Source organism: Phyllostomus hastatus, unplaced genomic scaffold (genome assembly GCF_019186645.2).
Source record: "Phyllostomus hastatus isolate PE091 unplaced genomic scaffold, TTU_PhHast_1.1 phas_scaffold_182, whole genome shotgun sequence".
Taxonomy (NCBI): domain Eukaryota; kingdom Metazoa; phylum Chordata; class Mammalia; order Chiroptera; family Phyllostomidae; genus Phyllostomus; species Phyllostomus hastatus.
Genome location: NW_025334013.1, coordinates 23,300,265 through 23,318,464, shown reverse-complemented (window position 1 = coordinate 23,318,464; position 18,200 = coordinate 23,300,265). Strand labels below are relative to the sequence as shown.

General features: G+C 41.3%; 2 protein-coding genes across 4 annotated transcripts in view; both read right to left on the bottom strand.

The window, feature by feature from the left end:
- Window positions 1-7,568, bottom strand: part of AGO3 (argonaute RISC catalytic component 3) — a 104,830-nt gene extending 97,262 nt beyond the window's left edge. The window contains exon 1 of the mRNA XM_045859243.1: window positions 7,250-7,568. Coding sequence (XP_045715199.1) covers window positions 7,250-7,268 — 19 coding nt within the window. The 5' untranslated portion in view covers window positions 7,269-7,568. The remainder of the gene's footprint in view (window positions 1-7,249) is intronic.
- Window positions 7,569-12,086: 4,518 nt separating this feature from the next.
- Window positions 12,087-18,200, bottom strand: part of AGO1 (argonaute RISC component 1) — a 37,741-nt gene continuing 31,627 nt past the window's right edge. For all 3 annotated transcript variants that reach the window (XM_045858465.1, XM_045858466.1, XM_045858467.1), the window contains one exon: window positions 12,087-18,051. In XM_045858465.1, coding sequence (XP_045714421.1) covers window positions 17,943-18,051 — 109 coding nt within the window. In that variant the 3' untranslated portion in view covers window positions 12,087-17,942. The remainder of the gene's footprint in view (window positions 18,052-18,200) is intronic.

Below are 18,200 nucleotides of genomic sequence, written 5' to 3'. Positions count from 1 at the left end.
TCAAAAACAAAATGAAATGAAAGAATGAATGAATGAATGGCAAACTGTTAAACATAATACTCGAGACAAGTAAATATTTGAACACTGACTTGATATTTGATATAAAACATTATTATTATTTTGATGGGATAATGGTACTGTTGCTTATTTAAAGAATCTATACCTTTTATAGATATACTTAGTAGACATTTATGAATGAAATGGTGTTATGTCTAAAATATGCTTCAAAAAATACAGTAGTGGGAAAAGTAGAAGAGGCACAATTAGACAAGGGTTAGTAATTGCTGGGTTTAGGTGATAGGTGCATGGGAATTTATTATACATGCTCAATTCTTTATAATAAATACACTGTCTTAAAAATAAGAAGAGAAGTGCCATTTCCTTTGTATACTTAATCTCTTTTTACCATCCCATTGTACAGCTATGGAAGTTAAAATGCACTGCCCAAAGTCACAGTTAATTTTTTTAATAGATTATTCGTTAGAGAAGTTTTGGGTTCACATCAAAGTTGAGCAGAAGGTAGAGATTGCCCACGTGCCTCCTGCCCCTACATAAGCGCAGCTTCCCCCACTACCAACATCCTGGCACCAGAGTGGTACATTTGTTACAACAGATAAACCTAAAACGACACATTATTATCAAGTCACAGATAAGTTGAGAGTGAGGATTTGTCTCTAAAAGTCATGCTTTTTACACTATTATCACACTATTATCACTGCAATTTTTCTCGATTATCATTATTTTGCCTGGTGCTTTTTATACGAATTGGCAAAAACCAAAATTCTGCTTCATGAATAAGCAATGTGACAGCACTCTACTGTTATTTTATTAGCTATAAAATAATAAGGTTTAAATATCCAAAAATACTGTAATTAATGAAAAACAATTCTGTCAATATAACAAATTAAACTCCTAGTGAAGCATACTTTATTTATTTAACAAATACACATATTGCCACTAGTTAAAAATGTAATTACATGGAAATACAAAGCACTATCTGGAATATCTCTCCACCTCAAACTTTTCTTTCAGTCACTACAGTAAGTGCTGGCTAATATTAATCATATTAAACTTCAAACATAAAACCATACATTTTCAAAAGCATGAGTGTACATAGGTTGTCACTGACCTAACAACCTAATGGGTATCAGTTGTTGAGTCCAAAGAGAAATAATAGCCGAAAGCAAATATAACTAATGAAAAATCAGCAGTGAATAAATCAAAATCTACTACAGCATTACTATAGCCTAGTACCAAATCACAGGTTTTCACTAGGAACTTTTGCTTTAATATTCATGGAATACTGTGTTTCAACAATTCTGCTTCTAGGAATTTACCTTAAAGCAATCACTGGACCATTATACAAAGATGTATATACTAGGATACTTACCAAAGTTTTATTCACAATTTTAAAAACTGGAAAAAACCTAAACCACCAGCACTTAATTTTTATGTATTGGCTTGGTAAACATTATTATATTGTTATACAGAGGTAAGTATTAACATGGAAAAAATGTCCATGATACATTACTGAATAGAAAAAGCAGGTTAAAAACAATTAATATGATGGATGGATAGACAGATGTTTGTTTAGGAAGATAATACAATAAAAAATTAACAATAATTTTAGCTGGGGGATAGGATATTTTCACTTTCTATTTTAGACTTTCCTATATCTTTTTTTTTATTATAAACATGCATTTTTACAATCAGAAAAAATTCTATTTTTGTTTTGGAGAAATATATTGTGTTGACCTCAAAATGTGACATAATAAAATGCTTCTGTTTACTAAACCCACAAAACTAGTAAGTATCAGCATAAGATTTTAGTAATTACCTACCTAATAATTCTACTTATTCATTCAGTAGACCTGTACAAACAGAGTGTACTTATTATCATATTATACATACTACAATCACTACAGCTAAATAATCATTCAGAGAACATTCAGCCTGTTGATGGTTAAATTTCTCAGATGGCAGTCTAGGGAACAATTTTTAAAAGGCATTTTCCCCCTTGAAAACAAGAAGGGACATTATCCAAGTAGCCCCTGTCCTATGGCAATGCCTTGAGATTTATTCTGCAATCAACAAAATTTTAATTGTTTGCTAGGTAGTTTTTGAAAAACTCTGAGTACCCAAGCAAAAATTTTAGAAATTTTTTCATAATTTTAGAGTAATGCAACAAATAGAGATCAAGTCCTAATCTAGAAGTCAGAAATTTCTTTTAAAAAAGAAATTCACTGCTAAGGTATAAATCCACTTGCAATCCATTCTCTAACCATTTTTAAAATTTAGAGTACGCCAATGAAGTGCTGTTGTTAGATCGGAAGCACTTAAAATATCAAGTATTGATAATGACTCAAAAATAGTATTATGCAAGCCTACAACTGAGAACATTTTCTTGCAAAATTCTTCCACAAATTAAAATGATAAAAATATCCCTGTCTATATTCTATAACTATCTTCTGATTTCTCAAAAATTTAGCAATTTAGAAACAATGTAGAAAAAACTGGCTAATATAAATCAAAGAGTTTCTCCAGATTATTTCATTAAACTGACCTTCCAGAATAATACACATAATTTTTATTGTAATCAAACCCCAAAAAACCTACATTTAAGATAAAAGAGCAAGCACTGGTTGTATGACAAAGTTTTGCTAAATTTCAAGTTTGTTTGTTTTTTTTTAAATAATGGGTAGCCAAAGAAAAGTCATTAATATTAACAGACAATGACAGAAAACTACAGGAACTCCAAATACAGAAAGGCAGTTCATGTATCCTAACAGCATAACCATTATGGTTGAAAAACCACACAATATTCTTTCTCACATATTTTGTTAATGAGCCAAGAATGAGGGTCTATTAAGTATACTAGATAACTGAAATAGAAGTAGGAATCTCTGGTGAAGGCTGCTCATCCCAACAAAACTGAGAGTAAACAGGTTTGGAAAAGACACTGTTCTTAAGTAAAATATCTTTTTAGTTTTACCTGCATGAAAAGAGAACTATCATTTGACTTTTTTTCTCCTTATCCATTAAAAAAAAAGCAAAAAAGAAAAAAAAAGTTATTTTAAGATCCCAGTTTTAGGTATTAGAAGAAGAAAATCTTTTCTAAGATTAACAAAATACTTAATTCATCTTTCAGGTAGATCCTCAAGTATTTTAAGACTGGAAACCAATGTGAAAAAAGATGGTTGTGATATAAAGCAACATAGTATTCAACTAGAATCTAACAGCTTATGACAATTTGGCAAGAATTCTACTCTGAGCTAGGGTTTTCCCATGTACAACAGAGAATTCTTGTAGGAAATGTCCCCTTTACAGGGCCCTCGACTTCTTTGCATACTATCAGGCCACGCTTATAGAATCAGATGAGTGCAATGTTCTCAATGGAAAAAATAAATATAAATTTATTCTAAAATACCAACTTACTACATAAAATTTTCCAGAAAACAAAAGGAAGTAGTATCTAGAAATCATTTCATTCATTCTGTTTTCCTAAATTTCTATATATTTTTTTAAATTAAGAGAGTTATTAGTTTGGAATTTGGTTTAAAAATTTATTAAAGAGTAATTATATTGGGGGAATGAATCATGAGTCTTTATCATTATAATGAGGGTTACATGTATGTTCTTTTTTCCTGTAAAGTCTTGGTTCAGAATGAAAAAGTTACTGCTTGTCTCCTTTTTTAGTTTCCCCCCATGGTGTTCTATCACTGTCAGAAAATCCTAAAAAAAACCAAACCCAAAAAACCAAAATCACAATACTCTTCCACATTTTTATATGTCCCAATGCCAATTATGACCAGCAAATACTAGGGAAAAAGTTTTTTCTTTAATATTTTTATTCATTTGTTTGTTTGTTTTTTAGAGAGAGGGGAAAGGAAGGAGAAAGAGGGAGAGAAACATCAATGTGTGAGAGAAGCCTTGACTGGGTTGCCTCTTGCATGTGCCCCAACTGGGGACCAGCCCACCAGTAACCTTTTGCTTCGCAGGGCAATGCCCAGCCCAGTGAGCCACACCAGTCAGGTGGGAAAAGTTTTAATAGCCACTCCAGAGCAGCACAAGCTAAAATTTAAGTGACAACCAAGTAAAAAAAAAAAACCTTTTCCATGTTCAAAACTCATGCCCTTCCAGAGCAGTATTCTGACATTTCTTTCTAAGACAAAAATCTACAAGTGAGAAAATTTATATAAAATTTATGTAACAATAAAAACACTTCCCAAAGTGATTAAAGATTTAAATACTCAACTGAGAACCTAATGGCATTATATTTTTAGTATTTTGACGCCATTTTTATCAACTTCATCCAAATCTAGCTTTCACACATAAAGTTTTTATCCCTTTTGAACTTGTTCTCAAATGATTTTTCTCGATTTTTATTACTAAAGAATGCAGAGTCCTAAAACAACTATTTAAATATGAATTTAAAAGTACAATTAAGAGCCCTGGCCAGTGTGGTTCGACTGGTTGGAGCCTTGTCCTGTGCAATGAAAGGTCCTGAAAGGTCCTGGGTTTGATTCCTGGTCAGGGCACATACTGGGGTTGAGGGTTCAATCCCCAATTGGGGCCCTTAAAGGAGGTAATCTATGTCTCTAAGCCACACCCCCATCTCTCTCTCTCTAAAATCAATGAATGTATGACAACTGCCAAACTTGTCAAATCAATTTGTGTATCAATAATTTAAGATAAAAGTAAATGTTTTTCTTTCATAGGTAGGCAAGTGCAATTCCACTGATCCTAAACAGTATTCTGACTTTACTTAAAAATACACACTAGAGCCCTGGCTGGTGTGGCTCAGTGGATTGACTGCCAGCCTGTGAACCAAAAGGTCACCAGTTTGATTCCCAGTCAGGGTCCGTACCTGGGTCACAGGTTTTGGTCCTGCTCTGGGCCTGGTCTGGGCCTTTGAAAGAGGCAACCAATCAATGTTTCTCTCCCTCTCGTTCTCCCTCCTTTCCCTTCTCTCTAAAAATAAATAAAATCTTAAGAAAAAGAAATTGTGCCAGTTTTGGTTAAATCAAAGTTCACACAGTACTAGGTCAGTAGTTTGTATAAAACACTCTTAAAAATCACTTAAGAGGTTTCATGCAAAAGTGAAGAATAGACAAATAAAACTTTTAGTGGGGAATGATTCATCAAGAAACAATTATATAGTATTTGTATTCAAAGTCTCTAATGTAAATAAACTTAAGAGGATTCCTGAGAAATCTCCATACATAAGAAAAACTTAGAAAAGAACTGGAGAGCCAAGATCCAATACTGATTTCATAGACAATTACAGAACATTTACATCTAAAATATTTTTAGCCAAAAAATGTATCTGGCAAATTCTTGACTTAAAACTTACTTGCACATTTCCCCCAATGCATAGTTTCAATTTCATATGCAGCGTAACAACTGCATATAAGTTGTTTCAGGAAGAATGAAAATTTTGTTTTTGATGATGACAGGCTTAAGACAAATTATGCCTTATCTTCACTAGAGATTACAGTCAAACATGCATAAACTCTGCATTTCAAGATGTCCAGTCCTTAGCTCAAAAATTCATAGCAGCATTTACTGAATCATACTTGGTTACTCAGATCAGTTGACAAGGTGGTTTGATTTTAGAAAAATTTCTAAGATGTTCATATATTGGACATAATTTCATATTTAATAAAACCAGACTAGAGAAACAGTATAGAGAAAAAGTGTTTCTGGAAAAAAAAGAAATATCTTTAAAAGTTTCAGAAGATTAACAAAGTTTAACTTTCACGTTTTGTTTTCCAGGTTTAACAACAGGATAGTTATGTAAAAATCACCAATAGCCACAAATTATCACAATCCCTTAAAAGTATAGGAGAAAGTTAAAAAAAAAAAAGGCAGGACACAGTTTTGGAAAAACACAAACCAGTGTCAAACAAATGATAGCCTAAAACTTTTCACAATCTAGATAAATTTTCCCTTTTTAAGAAGATATTAAGAAAAAAATGGAGCATGCAAAGGAGAAACAGTACAAATCAACTAGAGAAAATTCCATACATTAATACTTTTAATAAAACTCCCCATCCCACCTCTACCACTGGACTGCTTTTGCACGTATGTATCTGACAATTATACTCCTTAACATAATCAACAAATTCTTTAGTATCACTATGTTACCGGCTTCTTTTATACAAGTTCTTATTATCTCATATTCAGGTACCTCCAAAATTGGCAAAATGAGATGTGAAATTCAGGGCTTATTATACCATTAGTAACAAGGATCCCCCCAATATTTTGAAAATTTATTTATACGTTTGTGACAGTCTGAATGAAGCAAACTTTCAGATTTAACACAGCAAGCATGAGTGATCCTTTGGAAAGCAAATCATTATGTAACATCTACTTTATGTCCCTCGATTAATTACTTCAGAACCATAAAGAGTGCTTTTTTTCTTTTAAGATCAAGTACTACCCAAGTTGCAATTTTTTCTCAAGACTCCGTTTTTCTCAAGATTACCGCTTTCCCCAAGGAGAGAAAGTGGTTTTCTTAAATTCCAAATTTCCAGGAATATGACAACGCTTCTCTAGGGACCAGAGAATGAAAAATAAAGTACTGTCAGCAATTTTAGGATCCACTTCACATAAGCAGTGATCCAGCCTGATAGAAAGGACATTTCCAAGAGCCTCAGGAACTAAATACGGGAGCAAAAGTAGGTTTACAGTGGTGAGTAGGCGAAATATAGTTTATCCCTGTATTATTTAGTAATCACTGTACTATTTTCCATACCAGCAACTGTAAACCTACTTTTGCCACACCCTGTATATCCTACGCTGCCACAAACATCAGAAGAGAACTCGGGGATGACGTTGCACTAAAACCAAGCTTAATTCTCATCTGTTATCTCACTCTATCTTCCTAACTACCTTAAGAGGTAAGGAATGGAGAAAGCTGGCCGCCCCAGCGCCTCTACGGGACACGCAACTGGGTTAAAGAACACGCACACCGTTACATCTCCAACCGGAGTAACAAAAGCGATAGCTCCAGCAAGAGTAATATCGCCTAGAGAGCCCCAAACTTCAATCCTTTAAGCAGTGTCCCCTCCCCGCAGTTTCGCCTACTCAGTGGCTCCGGGGAACTGCGGCGGGGCTGCGCGGAGGAGGGGCGGGCAGAGAGGAGAACCGCCCGGACCCCGCTCACCTCGCACACCGGCGCCGGGGCTAAACAGCGACGATGCTCTGGAGCTACCCCCCTGAGCCGGCCAACAGCTCTGGCACTCACCTGCGGAGCCGATTTCCATTCATGGAGCTGGGGGGTGTGCTTCGAGCGAGAAGGGCGCCCGCGACTGGGGGCAAGGAGGCGGCGCAGGGGGGCGACGCGGTGCGACAGGCACTCTCACTTGGCCGCGAGGCGAGGTGGCGACAGCTTTCCCTCAGCGCCTGCACTCCGAAAGCTTTCGTCAGGAGGAGCCGCCGGCAGGACACGGCTAGGCGAGAGGAGGAAGCGTGAGGGAAGGAGAGGTGAGGTCGGCGCGGAACTTGCGTCGCCCGCGGGCGCTTACGCTACCACTGCCCCTCTAGGACTGCGGCTCCGCCGCCGACCTCCCCGGGGGCCGCCCCCGGAAGCCCGCTGGCGTCAGTTCCGCTGCCCCGGCTCGCCCGACGTCCGTGCGGATGACGTACGAGTGTCGGGAGGCGGGCGCCGAGCCTGGGCGGAGCCTGCGGCTTGTGGGGGCGGGTGCAGGCGGTGCCGGCCCGAGACGACTCGGAGGGGTTGTAGCCCTCGAACCGCAGGTGCGGACCCGTGCCTGCCTGTGGTGACGTCGCGGAGGGCGGTGTGGCTTCTCCGGGGAAGAGCCTACCTGGAGCGAGGCGGGTGGAACTGCAGGGCCCTGACCTGCAGCAGAGAGAGCCGCCCTCATTCCCGAGCCCTTCCCTCCACGCCCAGTTTGGGCGGCCCCGCGCGCTTCCTCCTCAACCGGAGAGCCGGGAACCGCCACAGCTGGTCAACTCAATAGGATTGCTTTGACGACCATTTTTTTTTTGTGGGGGAAATGTACAATTTAACTTGGGAAAAGATTAAGAAACAGGCCATTCCACGAAGATCAGATCGAGTAATTTTCAAGTTTAAAATTCTTTAATAGCGCTTCGCCCCACTGAGAAGACCCGGACTCCTTTCCAGGGCCAAAACGCTTGGCGTTAACGGGGACCCCGTCTTTGGCGAGACTCGTCACCGCCGCACCCGTACCGCTGTGCTTCACGCACCTCCTTCCGGCTTGGGGCCTCTGCTTCTCGTTCCCTCGGCGGGGAATCCTGTCTGTCTCTGCTCTTCCCTTTTTGTACCTCACCTTACTTCAGAGTGCTCTTCCGGTGTGATGGGCACCCGTTTTTCTATTAGTGTTTTTCCTTAATAACCGTCTCAATCTGTAACTTGTTTTTACTAGTTAACCCTCCCACTAGAATGTAAACTCTGTAAGATTACCAGGGCCAGCACATTAACTGGGAAGTAGCAGGTCCTTATTTGTTGACTTTACTGATGATACTATTTTATTCAGGCTCAGGAATGGTTCAGGAATTTTCCCTGTCCCTACGCATCAGTAATGGTTAGACTTTTAAAAAACCAAGTGTACCCATTTTTTAAAAAAAGCTTGGGACAAAGAAGAAAAAGTATCCTAAGTATGTCCCCCATCCGCTCCCCCAGTCACTGTGGGACTTTGGTCACCTGAGCCTCTGGGCTTCATTCTCATCTAAAAAATGTAGAGAATAACACGTACCTTACAGTTGTGAGGTTAAGGAATGTACATAAAGCACAAAGAAAACCCTCCCTAAATGTTAGTGAATTTAAGAAGTAGTTATTTGGTGACTTTTATTATTTACTAGGATGGTTACTATTAAAGTTACCATTTTAAAGCACTTAATAGATGCACCTGCCTGTAAACACTTCATAAACTGTATTCAAACCCATATCTGATTCCAGTTCTTTCTCATTTCTTCCTTCCCATCCTTATGCCTTTTAGTGAAAATGCCCCCCTCCAATTTAAAAATGTCAAATGGTCATCAGATAAAACATGGTATCTTCAAAATCATGTTCAATCCCGGTCTATAGGAGCACCAAACGGTAAATACCGACTGTTGTGCAACGGTCTATCACACTTTCAACCCCTAAGTCTGGAACTACCCCCTAAATGACTGCAGGCTGCCTCTGCGTCTCCCAGAGTAGACACGGTGATCGTGATGAACCCTAGAAGTGGGCCACTGTCTTCTTTGTTGACACGGATGAAGCAGGATTTGGACCTTCTAATTAGATCCAGATTAACTAGTGATGTCTTCCCATCTACTTCTGCTGTGACCTCCACCTTGTTAGAGCGAGCCCATATTAAGTATCATGAACTATAATGCCAGGAAGAGGGAAGGCAAAAATTTGAACGATTCTGCCAGAAACACAAGTTGTATGAGGTTCGCTCCTGACCAAATGCACATCCTAGTTTTGGATATAACCTCATTCCCAAATGAGTCTGCTCTTAAGGGCAAACAGGAGGCTCTTTGTGCATCTTGTTAACGGTCACAGCCCCAGTGCCTAGAAGAGTGCCAGTGCCTGGCACACAGCAGCATTCCATAAATAGTTGTGGGATAGGTGGATGAGTGGGCTCCAGGAATGGGGCTCAGGAAGTAGGCTAAACCTCTGCCCTTATCCCTTATGGCACTGGTTGCTCTCTGGAGGCAGTATAAAATAGTACAGAAATCTCAGGAGCAAGGAAATCAATGCACGCTGAATGTTGCATTCCTAGGCTTCCTGTGCTAGATAAACACCACTGGATGAGGGCAACTGGACTGAATTCTCTCCTCTCATAGGGTGAAGTCAGTTGCGACAAGTTCAAATCTCTTCTCTTAGACCAGAAGTTTTTAGATAGCAGAAAGTGAGCTACAGTTGACCCTTTAATAACACTGGGGTTATGGATGCCGAACCCCAGGTAGTTGAAAACCTGGGTATTAACTTTTGACTTCCCCAAATTGAACTATGGTCATCCTTGAGGGGACTGTTTTCAGGAGTCCCTGTGGATGCCAAAATCCAAGGATGTTCAGGCCCCTCATGTGAAATGGTGTAGAAACAATGTGTGCAGTTGGCCCTCCACATTTACAGAATTCCAACTGGGGATTGACAATACAGTACTGTTTTCTATCTGCATTTGGTTGAATCTGCAAATGCAAAATCTGAGACTACAAAGGGCTAACTATGTATTTATTGAAAAAAATCCACATATAAGGGAACCTGTGCAGTGTAAGCCTGTGTTGTTCAAGGGTCAACTGTACTCTATACTGCAGCAGCACACAATATAAAACATCCTGGCTTTATACAGGATGTATAAAGGACAGTCAGAGCTGAGACCAAAGGCCCTTGGCTACTAGCTCTGATCCTAGAAAAGTCTTCTCTCTTAGCCTCATGTTGCTCATCTGTAAACACCCAAGTACCTGCATAGAGCAGACACTGCTAGATACTTATCCAAGCCCTTACCTCCTTCTTTCTTGCCTAATAGATAAGATTTGTTTTTCTAATCCACTGATTTAGAGGGTAACTCTGAATTAATCTCATCCAGGCAGGATGGATGATCTCATTAGCTTTGCCAGTGACAGGAGTGGGAAGATGACCCATTTCTAGCAAATGAGATGAGGCCAGATCTGCTGGGGTTTCCAGGGATGTTCTAACTTTAAATGAAACATTGGGGGGGGGGGGGAATTAGTCCCTCTTCTGCAGGACATTGTTCTGTCAGCATTTCCTTCCAGGAATTACAATAGCCATCTTGGGACCCCAAGGTGAACCAGCATGAGCATAAACCAACACAGGACAGCAGAGCAAAAAGACTGCAAGCCCCTGGTTTGTTGGTATTATCATTAAGCCACCATATTAAATCAAGACTTCTTGTAATGTGAAAGTTCCCTTATTTAAGCCAACTTAATTGGAGTTTTGTTACAGGCAATCAAAGTTAACCGATAAACTACTTCACATGAATGCTATGAAGATACAGATAAGGTAAACAGATATTATACAAAACACCTTCTCAAGTACTTGCTACAAATATATGTTGCCCAGTTAACAGGGCAGAGGGAACACTACTCAACCGATATTGAAAAGGGATATGCAGGGGTGCTAGGACAAGCCTCAACTAAAAATCTTGAGCTCCAGAACCAGACAAATCAGGCTTGGGCTCCCACCATATTTTTCTCTTTATTAGTGGTCAACAGCAATTTAATTTAATCCTGAAACCTTTTTTTATTTTTTTGGGGGAACATCAATCATTTCTAAACACTGAAGCTTATGGCAAAAAAAAAAAAAAAAAGTGCCATAATCATCTTCCCACTTGCTCTGCTAAATATTTCACTTGTTTCATTAGAGGTCATAAATTTAAGCCTTATTTCAATTGGGGAGAAAAAAAATCTCTGTGCTCCAATCTGCTCAGTTTAACCAACCTCACTAAACCGTGCTGCTGAAAAGGAGCATGGGTCTGGCTGATTTGCTCCCGAGGGAATCTGGCAGGTGGTGTCCACAGGTTCCCTCTGCAATTTGAAAAGTCACATGTGGCCTCCAGAGGAATGCTAGGCCCACTTATGCACACACTAGCTGCCACTGAAAATTTCTCACTGGGCTCTGTGCCAGAATCCTCTGAGCAATCTCCCCACAGAGTAACAATGCTCTAACAGTATCAGGGAGAAACGCCAGAGCTTACATGCTTGACATTTGTGCCATCAGCTGAAGGTACGAGACAAGACCATGGAATCTCCAAGGTGGAATGAGAGTGAGAAAAAATGATAACCTGGTTAAATTTCTGCTTACCTGAAGATTTAGAAATGCTAAGTCCATCCTGTACACTCAGTATCACCTTGATTCCCCCACCACCACACTCTGTGTTCATAAACCACAGATTTCTAGCTCTTTTCAATTCTGTTCACAAATATTAACCCCTTCATATATGCTATGGCCTTAAGATGACAAAAGTGAATAGAATGTAGTTTTGGCTCCTAGGAGTTCAAGGGCTCTAAAGGAAACAAGTTATGAAAATAAATAGAGCAAGCCGCTAAGTGCTATAGATATAGAATGCACTGAACACCATCTATGACACTGGTTAGGAACAAAATTAGACTTGTTTATTTTATTCTTTTACAAGTATCTCCTGAAAACAGGAGGAAGCTGGAGGTGGTGGTGGCGGTTGTGGTGAACAGCTTGGAAGACCTAGTCTTAGCCTTATTTAAATTAGGTTTTTCCAATGCTCCTTTTCAAGAAATACTGGAGAATGACCATAAAGTTCTAAAATCCCAAAGAAGATGGGGTGGAGGATGGTAAACTGAGTAGAAAAATATACCCCTTTCCCACTGTAGCAGTTCATGTTGTTAATCACACCCTTCTTGGATTCTATTCCATTCTTTTGACTTTTCTCCCACCTCATTAAATCAAAAATATACAAAATATCTACTAGTGATTTGACAGTTATCTTAGGCTCCGCTTGCTTTCCGCATCCCTTAACCTGTGTTTCCTAGAGTTGTACATGTTTCTCTCACTCTACTCTTTATCTAAACCATTTTTTTCCATTCCTATGGCTTTAACTATCATCTATAATCCCACATCTATAATTGCAGTTTTGTAGTCTTCCCTGAGCACCAAAACGTAAGTTGTTTACTGGAAACCTCAACCTCACTGCCCCATGGGAACCTCAAAACTCAGTCTCTACAAGGCTAATTGTCTTTCTTCTCAAAATTCACCAGGTTCCTTCTATAGTCTTTTCTATTCACATCTTGGTTAGAAGAATGTCCCAGTGCAGTCACTTGCTCAAGCGGAAACGTGGTCATTATTAGCTTCTACTTCTCTCTTCGCCTTCCATTATCCATTCAGTCCTATTAATTCTAACTCCTGAGTGTTTCTCAAATGCCCTTTCCCATCTTCATTGCTATAGCCTTATAGCCTTGTTTCAGTCCCTCATCATCTCTTTCCTGTACCAGGCGACCATGTGGCTACTCATAACCCCAACCAAACTTTTAAGCTCCTTAAGGAGAGTCTTCCTCATTTTTGAATTGTGCCTGCCTTTTTTCCCAACAATATTTCTGGACACAGTACTTTGCATGTTTGTTGAAGAATAAATAGAGGCCCTGTGAAATAGGATTACATGCAATCTGCAGTTTCAACACTCTGGGATTTGTTTTTTGCACTTTCCTCCTTTAGAAGTGATGGTTCTGCTCTTGTGGCAATCAATTATTCTAGCTTAAAATTTATCAGAGATATAATTAATCCCAACAGTTTGCTTCGCCAACAAGAAAAAAAGAGAGAGAGAGAGAGACCGCACTTTAGAAACAGAAGCCACCAATGTCTTTATAAAACACGGAATTGTGCTGCTGCTGTTGCTTGCTTTAGAAGTAACTGTACATTACAGCTGCTGGGATAATTTTACAATAACAGACTGGACAAGGTACAGCTCAGAGCAGGACACAAACACAAGTCTCAAAGGGAAACAAATGCAAACAAGTACACAGCTGTGGGGCTCCAGGGACAATTCCCTATCCATGCTGCACTTGAGAAGGATAAAAAGTTTAGAAACTAAAGTAAAACCCAGAGTAGTCACACATGCCCACCAGATGGCTGCTAAGTGCCAACATCGCACACCATTCAGGTTGGACTGCGTGTACAGGAAAGTCATTTCATTCTTTCTTATTGCTACTATACCAGGGGACACTGTGCATTTGATACATTGTCTTTACTTGCACAGTCCTTGGAGTTTATTTTCCTTTTTAAAAAAAGGAAGTCTGCCTTCCTCACCTTATTCTGATTTTTTGTTGTTTTGAGCCATTCCCTCCACTCCCATTCTTGGGCTCCCAAACAACAGCCAGAGGTTCTAAGTCAATAGGAGTAGAGTAAGAGGAGAGCACCAACCTAGCTTCTCCCTGCTCAGGGAGAAGGCAAGTCCTAATAAATGGGGGAAACAGAAAACCGGAGCTTCCCTTCTCCCCAATCTGCTTAGAAGGCCAAATAGAAAAGAGTGCCCCGCACATCCCTGCCATGATCAGACTTTAAAAAGGAAGGCATCCCAGCTACCATCCTGGATTGGCCTAGGCCCAATAAATATAAATAAAAATAGCTCCCCCCTATGTAGTTCCCAAAACTGCATTTTGGCTAGTTTGAGATGACTTTCTACCTTGAAGAGGAAAAAACTTCCATTTCCCTGTGTTACTCATGAAGCCAGGTCTAAAACACTGCCCTACCCACCTTGCAGATATTCCACGGGCCAGCTAAGAACCATCTCTTTGGCTGCCCATCTTGGGTGTTAAGTCTCATTTACAGAATTCTGGACAAGAAAAAGAAAACTCCAAGAACACTGTAGCTTAGCTGAAGAGGAACGATCTACTAGGTGAAAACCAGGAGCTTTTTAGGGAGGTTTTATGCCTTTAAGTACCTTCTTCTTCAGCATTATTCCAGCCCGATGTTCCCAGCAACGGGAGACCTGGCTTATCCCCAGAGACAAGCAATAGCACCTCAACCCCCAAGGGCCCAGGCTGGACTGGAAAAATGATCAATAAGCAGTGCTCTCCCTTCCCATTTTTTATCCAAATTCTGTCCATTCTCTTTCTATTGATCTCTTCTTTCCCCATGTCTATCCCCTAACAATGAACCCTGGATACCTAAATAGCTCAATCCTAACAGATTCTCAGGATAGGGAAGCCCAAAGTAGAGAAAAATGGAACCAGATCAAGAAAAAGCAATGAGAGAAACTAACTCCAAGGAGTGGACAGGTGTGAAAGTTGACAGAAGCCCCTGATTTCAAGCCATTTGGGCAGGCCTGCTGCTCAGCCCCTTTGTAAGCTCGAGGGCAGTCCAGCCCAAAGAGAACATCACTGGGCTTGGGGAACAGATTCTTGGGTCTTCTGCAGCCAAAAAGCTAAGCCTGACCTTCCCAGCTAACAGTGGGATCATTGTAGCCACATAGAGAATTCATCATCAGGCAGGCAGATCGGCAAGCAAGCTGAGTGAAAAGGAAAAAAAAAAAAAAGGAAGCCAGGCAAAGAGAGAAGAGGAAAAGCAAGGCAAAGAGTGGAACGAAGGAGCACGAGACTGATCTAAAAAGATGAGGCTGGGGTTATCCAGTGCTTCCTCAGAGCTTAAGTGAGCAGCACCACCTAAACCATATCCAAGAAAGCCAAAGCTTGTTGCCAATACCAATTCCCAATCTGCATGCACCACCTTTCAAACAAGAATAATCCTCAAGGTCAAGGGTTGTTTTTCAAGTCTCAAAGATTAAAAAAATAATAAAATCAGAGCAAGAAGTCATTTTCTTGCTATTGCCCAAGCTGTTTCTCTTGCTTTTATTTGTTGAATGGCATGTGCAATGCCAAAGGGCTAAAAAATACATTTCAAGCCCCAGCTCCAAACTCAACTGGAGAGAGTGAGGCAAAGAGAAAAAGAACACAAACTTGTTGCTGAGAGTAGGTGGCTACCACCAGCTCCCTATGGATAATTGCAAATGCTGGTGAATGACTGGACCCTTCAGGAATAATGCCCTGATCCTAGCCCCAAAATGCACCCAAGAAGAGAACATGCAGAGCCCACTGTCCCAAGAAGAGAACATGCAGAGCTCCCCTCCCCTAAGGGTGACTGAACATGAAGTAGACAGTATATGACGGCGATGGACAGGGCAGATGGAGTGTTGGCATCACTCTCTTTAGGCACTTGTGTAAGGAATGTAGGCTCTCCAGTGAGCTAACTCCTCCCACAGCCCTCCATTCTGTTCTTCAGCTGGGCTGTGCCCATGGGGCACCCAATGCTGTAGCCAGTAGGAAAGAAGTAAAGGAAGAGTTACTCAACAGTCCTGATGCCTTCCTCCATAGTCAATGTTTGTGCTATGTTTTGTGAAGTTACTGAACAAAGTAGCCAACCAGAACAGAACCTGGGAGTGACTGTTTTGCATAGCAAATCTGGGTCTGTACAAGGGCTGCTGGGGAGGGAAAGTGGTAGCTTTAACCGCTCAGGGCCAGATTCAGACCGGCTTTCCTCCGGCTGGCCTCCATGCCTGAACTAGGTCTAAAGTGTCATGGCTTTATCACCAGACTGGGGCAAACCCAAGCCCAGGCTACTCAAAAAGAGAAATTTCCATACTGAAGCTGCAAGTTCTCATCCCAAGCAGTGGGAAAGGAGAAAATGAACAGTCAAGGAAAGAGGGGGCCTTGCCTTTAGGCCAGCAGGCACCAAGCTAGAACCCCCTACACTTCCGGTTCTACAAGACAGCCAAACCCCATTTCTATCCAGGCAAACAGACAAACAAACAAATAAAAAAAAAAAGCCCATGCCACTCATTCACATGCCCTAGCGGGAAACCAGGAAAAATTCATTCGTGTAAACAGAAGCAATAGGGAGCAGCAAAATCCTCCAGCCTATTCACAGGACACGCTGGAATCTGGGTGAACCAAAGTGTCAGACAGTCCAGAGGAAGGGGAAGACGCACTTGCAGGAAAGAGTGCAGGGCAGTGCAGAGGGGGGAGCTGTAGCAAGAAAAAGGTATTTTCTGCACGGAGGAAAGATGGAGCCTGAGCCCCACATTGGGGAGATAACCGCCCCTTACCCAGCCAGGCCAAAGAACAAGTCAGGTACAGAGTTCCTTCTAATGGCTCAATGTTTCTGGGATGTAAACTCATTGGGCATTGGAGGGATATCCAGATTTTGGCAATAGACTCAAGTTATGGTATAAAAATAACATTTAGTTTTTGCTCTTTTTTCTTATTTTAGACCTAAGGATCGCTTGTTTTAAGACACCCCAGTTAAGAAATATTGAAACATACGAGACTTGACCATTGGGGGAAAAAAATAAGCCAAGAGTGAGAAAAGCTATGAAAGTAACTCCAGACCCAGGCAAGCGGGGAGGGTGGTGGGAGGACAGGGAGGAAAGGAGGTATAGCCAGTCATCTCAGCAGCTTCAGAGACTTGTCAGGTCTGAAAGTGCAAATGTCAATGGATTTTAACCATCTTGAGGTTGTAACCTTTTAAAAAGCTCAATGAATATGAAAGTCAATTCCTTTAAATGCAAAATAGCTGGCGGTCTGGCTGGAGGCTTGTTGGGTTAGGGGTATTTCTTACCCACCTACCTACCTCCTCTCCCACCCCCACCCCATCCCCCCAAAGAAAGGTACAAAAGGTTGCAGTTCTGCAGCATTACCGTTACAGGGAAGGCACTGGTTACCCACCAGCAGGCGGAAGGAAGACAGGGTCATGTCACTTCAGAGCTAAGTGCCATAGTGCCTTAAGTCATATTAGGGGCTGGATGTCTTATCAGGGAGGAGGTACAAGGTAGGGTAGGAAAAGGTAGAGAGAGAAGAATAAGGAAAAGGGGGGGGGGGTGGCGGCAGGGGGAGGAGCAACCAAAACCATTAGCATTAAAAAACCTTCCTACAAAGTGGATACTTAACCCATCAAAACATCTTGTATCCTAAAATATTGATCTGGGTCTGGTTTCGTTTTTCTTCTTAAACAAATCTAGACCTTTTCTGATTAAGGCTCCTAAAAAATCCTTCCCTCCTCCCACCCACTTTCTCAAGTACCTCACTTTCCCATCTAAAGTATCGAACCCAAACCTACCAGCTTTTGTCCGAAGGACTGCAGAGCCGACCTTACCAAGCTGCCAGGCATGAGTCTTTAGCACTGTGAGTCACATGAGACACCTGTGTGTGTGGTGGGCACCGGTGCTGCCCCTCTTGGTCCAGTGGTCAGGGCCAGATGTGACAAGATGGGGTGAGGGGTATGAGGTGAATATCAGAAATTTCTGGCTGGTGTTCTGGCTTACTGGCCCTGTTCCCCACCCTTTTGCCCCATCTGTAGAAGGAAACAAGGCCTTCTGCACTCCTCCCTACTCCACCTCCCTCCTCCCTGCTTCCTCTGGATTTGGGCAGCACAGCTCTTGGGGCTTGGAAAACTTTCTTCTATCCAGTGAGGTAACAGCTTTCTGCCTTCAAGCGAAGTACATGGTGCGCAGAGTATCCTGGTGAACCTGCACGGCTTTGGCCAGGGCCTGAGGGTCCCGCCCATTGCTCTGCCCCGATATGTGGCTCCCCTCTCCACTGAAAAGGAAAAATGAAAGAAGTCCTTCCTGGTGAACTGAGCTGCTGCTAATCCCTTCCCCCAACCCTAGGGTGACAATTGCCATACCAGCTTAAGGAAAAAAAAAAAAAATCCAACCCAGATTTGGCAGATGAACCCAGAGACACGG